General features: G+C 43.6%; 1 protein-coding gene across 1 annotated transcript in view; it reads right to left on the bottom strand.

Annotated features, from left to right (window-relative positions):
- LOC117824556 (cleavage and polyadenylation specificity factor subunit 3-like) overlaps positions 1–3590 on the bottom strand; it is a 4746-nt gene extending 1156 nt beyond the window's left edge. The window contains exons 1-9 of the mRNA XM_034700089.1: positions 3375–3590; positions 2121–2184; positions 1919–2016; positions 1564–1692; positions 1302–1479; positions 1113–1202; positions 882–1032; positions 532–707; positions 280–438 (exon numbers count right to left, since the gene is read on the bottom strand). Of these exons, the coding sequence (XP_034555980.1) occupies positions 280–438; positions 532–707; positions 882–1032; positions 1113–1202; positions 1302–1479; positions 1564–1692; positions 1919–2016; positions 2121–2184; positions 3375–3445 (1116 nt within the window). The 5' untranslated portion in view covers positions 3446–3590. The remainder of the gene's footprint in view (positions 1–279; positions 439–531; positions 708–881; positions 1033–1112; positions 1203–1301; positions 1480–1563; positions 1693–1918; positions 2017–2120; positions 2185–3374) is intronic.
- Positions 3591–4842: the final 1252 nt, after the last annotated feature.

Here is a 4842-nt window from a genome sequence, read left to right on the forward strand (position 1 = left end):
ACTTCTTTGTTTTACTGCCCTCTACTGGTCTGGTGGTGTAGTGCAGTTACTTTTTTTCCTCCATACGTCACTGGCCTGATTTGCACAATCTACCCGGGACTTCAGACCGCGGTCGAAACACAGACAACAATGGGGGACCAGGAACCTTTTAGTTCAGGGTGAAGTAGTTCAGGGGGCTAAAAGACCCAGGAACTCTTGGTTGAAATGCACCTTTAGACCTCAGAGTTTGTTCCCAGTCTAAGCTGTATTTTTCCCAGCATGCCTCAGCTGCAGACCCACCTTGGCGAGCGTCCCCTCCACACAGTATCCGGCGATGATGACTCCGTTCCTCTTGTCGGTGCACCAGCTCTCAAACAGCTCTCTGGACAGACCGCTCTGCATCATACCCGGGGACGCCATCACCACGCTGGGCCCGATGTCGTCAAAGTGATCCATGCTCTGAAATTTAAAAAACACGTTACTCCAACACATTCTGGGAACAGAAATACGACACACCGGAGACAGAGGTGTGTACTGAGCGTGCTCACTGACCTTGAGGTTGCTGATGTGCTTAAAGACGAAGGGGTTGTTGATGTTGATGGCCTTGCGGATCTTGTCGTTCATGGCGTTGATGTAGGTCTGGTAGACGGCCATGCACTTCCTGGCCAGAGATGAGGCGTAGTAGATGGGGATGTCGTGGAGCTCTGGATGGTTCTGCCAGTACTCGTCTAAAGCACACACACACACACACACACACACACACACACACACACACACACACACACACACACACACACACACACACACACACACACACACACACACACACACACGTTAACACAGTGATGGTTACAGAGAAGGATTTCTTTCTCTGCTGGTTTATCTGAACCGCGTCGTCTCACCGAGGATGAGCAGCAGCTCCTGAGCTCGTCCCAGAGCGAACACGGGGATCAGACAGCGACCCTCCCTGTTCACGATGTCGTGGACCGTGTTGCAGAATCGAGCCTCCCTCTCCTCTCGCTTCTCGTGGATGTGCGTCCCGTACGTGGACTCCTGAACGGCGGAGACATGACGATGTTAAACCAGCTCTTTATCAAAGATTGGATTAGAGAGAGAGAGAGAGCTGAACTCACGGTGATGAGGATGTCCGGTTTGACGCTCGGGATCTCTGCCGCCATCAGATGTCTGTCCTCCTGACGAGAGAAGTCTCCTGTGTACAACAACTACACACACACACACACACACACGGTACACAGCATTACTACCACACACACATTTATTCACGTGTCATCTGTTTGCTGGACTTTGTACTTTGAACTGACCTTGACTCCGGCGATCTCGATCATGAACATGGCGGCTCCGAGGACGTGCCCGGCGTGGTAACACCAGAACTTGATGCCGGCCACCTCCTTCACCTCGTGGAAGTTGATGGTCTCGATCTTCTCCATGCTCTCCTCCAGGTCCGTCTCGGTGTACAGCATGTCGTCAGCTGAGATGTTACTGCAGGGAGCATCACAGAGCAGAGTTAAAACACACACAGAGATTAAACTAGAGCTACAGGAGAGGAGGAGGGACATGTCCTACCTGACTTTGACGTAGTCGGACAGCAGCCAGCGGTAGATGGCCTTGGTGGCGTGCGTCATGAAGGTGCGTCCTTTAAAGCTGGTCTTCTGCAGGAACCAGGGCAGAGCTCCACAGTGATCCAGGTGGAAGCTGAGAGAGAGAGAGAGAGGGGTGCGTCAGTGTGTCAGTGAATCAGAAACCTAACGCTCAAACTAGAGAACCACAGAGACTCATTCTTCACTATCATTGCAAACTTTTAAAGCTCCTCCCCCTCACATGTTTTTAGAATATAATAACTCTCAAACATCAAAACTCTGGAGCTGGATTGTCAACAAGAAGTTTGTGAATGAATAATGAATAATTCCTCTGAACTCACTGGCTGATGAGCAGCAGGTCGATCTCTGCTGGATCGATCAGGTCGATGTACGGCAGAGCGTCCATGCCCTCCAGACCCGGATGGATCCCACAGTCCAGCTAAACCACAAACACAAACACACACAGAGTCACATGTTTGTACACACTGAGGCGACTCTGCAGACAGACGGGTGTTTTAAAGTTTCTGATGTGTTGAAACAAACCATGATCTTTCTTCCTTTGAACTCCAGGATGATGCAGGACCGCCCCACCTCCTGTCCTGCTCCCCTGAACACAAACACAGAGAGAGACCATCACTTTACTGTCTGAGGCACAGCCAGGGGTTTGAGGTGTTAGTGTTTTAGTGTCACTTAGTGATGTGTCTGTGATATTTGAAGAGTTCTTTAAGCCAGCTCATGTGTGGGAGAACAGAGCATTAATATCTTCATTTCATATTGTATCATAAAGACTAAATTGAATATTTATACTTAAAGCTGCTGTTGGTAGTCTCAGAGTAAACATCTGTTCAGAGAGAGGGACTTTGAATGTCAACACTACCCCTCCCAAACAGATTTCCTCTTAGCCCCCCAACACAGATCTGCATGTGCATGTTAAGCTAAGGTGATTCTTGAGTCTCGTGGGACAGCTCAGGGTGTTGTAACCCTTTTCTGTCCATTGTTTATCTGTGGTGGAAGAAGGAGGAGGAGGGAGGCAAAGGACTCAAGAGGTTACAGGATACTGGACCAGGGCACCAAAATAAATACATAAAGAAATAAGGAAGTAGAGAAATAAAGAGGTAAAGAAAAAATAAAATAAAATAAAACAAGAGGTAAATAAATAAATAAAGATTAAGTAAAGAAAAAGAAAGAAAAAGGAAAATAAAATAAACTAAAGTAGTGGAAACAAAAAGGAAAGTTGTCCATTACTACATGCATGCAATCTTTTTGGTTTTATTATTTTCCCACATGTTTAAAATCAGATTACATGTCATATTAAATGTTAAATGTAAGTTCTATAACAGTGTGGGGATTGATTGAAGTATAATAATATACTGCAGGAGTTTAAACTCACATATACAGGTCTGGTTATGAGCTTTAAGAGGCTTTTATATTCACTTAAAGGGCCAGATACCATTTAATGTAACAGACCCATTTATATTTAAACTGTAGAAACTTTAAACACTTTGAATTTTAACCTCTTTAAACGTCTGACCATAACACTACAGAGAGGTAAACACATGAATAAATCAGCTCCTCTGATGAAGCTGAATTTATCAGTTGACTCTTTAATAATCCCTTAAAGTCTGAAGAAGCTCAAACTGAAGGATGATGTGATCTGTTTATACTCATATCTTAATAAATGAAACCTTTAATGGATGTAGTTTGGTGCTGCAGCAGCAGAGAGGATGTTTGGTGCTGCAGCAGCAGAAAGGATGTTTGCTAAAGAGAGAAAGAGATGAAAGTTTGATTTAAACTCACAGCGGACGGATCAGGAGCTGATCACTCTCCTCAGCAGGAACAGTGACGTCAGTTTTACGTTTAGCCGCCATTTTTATTTTAATAAATCTGATAAATCTGTAAAAACAGATTAAAGCTTCATGTCTTTAGCTGCTGCAACGCGCGTACACAAAAGTTTAACAGGCACTTGACTTCCGGTTCGTGTAGAAATCCGGTCGTGTAACACAAAGGGGGAAACTTCAGTTCCGCCTTCTTCTTCTTCTTCTTCTTCTTCTTCTTCTAAATGGCGGTTGGAAAACAACTTCAGCATTACCGCCACCAGCTGGTGTGGAGTGTGGATCGAGTGTTGTAGGTTTTAACTATCCTCCAAACATAAATATATAAATATGTAAAATATGTATAAATATATATTTGAATATGAATTAATGAATAAATTCATGAATTAATGTAAAAATAAAATAATGAAATGATAAAATAATGAATGATTGAAAAAAAAAAAATAAATGAATGATTGAAAAAAAAGAATGAATGAATGAATAAATAAATATGTATAAATAAATAAAACTAAACACAAGATCTCACCGACCTGGTGGATCCATATGTGCCTGTTTGGGCACCAGTGGCGGTTCTAGACCAATTTTACTGGGGGGGCCAGGCTGGGGCCAAGGGTGTTGTCAGAGGGACACATTCAACCCTGACAAAAGAGACTGAGAAGGGCGAGGACCGGCTGACAACAAACTGGCAAAACATCAGTGCATCCCTTTATACTAGACATATATACTACTGTGTACTACATCAACATGCAGCCTGACAGCAGCTGATTGGCTGTTTACACTCAACATGAGTCCCTTAGTGCTCTAAGCTCTAAGCTCCACTGGAACCAAGCTTTTTTCATTGTATAATATTTGTTTGGTGTGAAGGGGGTACCACAGGGGGTCCAGGTTCAGTTTTACAGGGGCACCAGCCCCTGTTGGCCCCTCTCCAGAACCGCCACTGTTGGGCATCGCAGGGGACTGGCCTTTTAAGTGTCCCTAAGGTCCGAAAAAAGACTTGGTGTGCGGGCCTTTTCAATCCGTGCTCCCACTCTATGGAACAGTCTCCCTTTAGACATTAGGTTGGCATGTTCCCTTGATGTATTTAAAGCAGAGCTGAGGACCCACCTGTTTACTGTGTTTACAGCTGGTGTTTCTTAATATGTGTTGTGTCTCTGTTTGTTTTTAAGCTTTGTAAAGCACTTTGATTGAAAGCGCTCTATAAATAAAATTAATATTAATATTATTATTATTAGATAAAATGTATCTTCTAAGTCCCTTTCAGATATTCCAATAAAACCTAAAACACTTATCAGAATACATATCAACTAAATCCAATCACAAGTTGTTTTTATTCTTCTCTTCTTGTTCTTCTGTTGTTTCTCATTTTACTGAAGGCCAGTGAAAGGAACATTTCTGTGTTTTCAACTATCTGTTGTGCAAAACAAGAGTCTGGA

Source organism: Notolabrus celidotus, chromosome 13 (assembly GCF_009762535.1).
Source record: "Notolabrus celidotus isolate fNotCel1 chromosome 13, fNotCel1.pri, whole genome shotgun sequence".
NCBI lineage: Eukaryota > Metazoa > Chordata > Actinopteri > Labriformes > Labridae > Notolabrus > Notolabrus celidotus.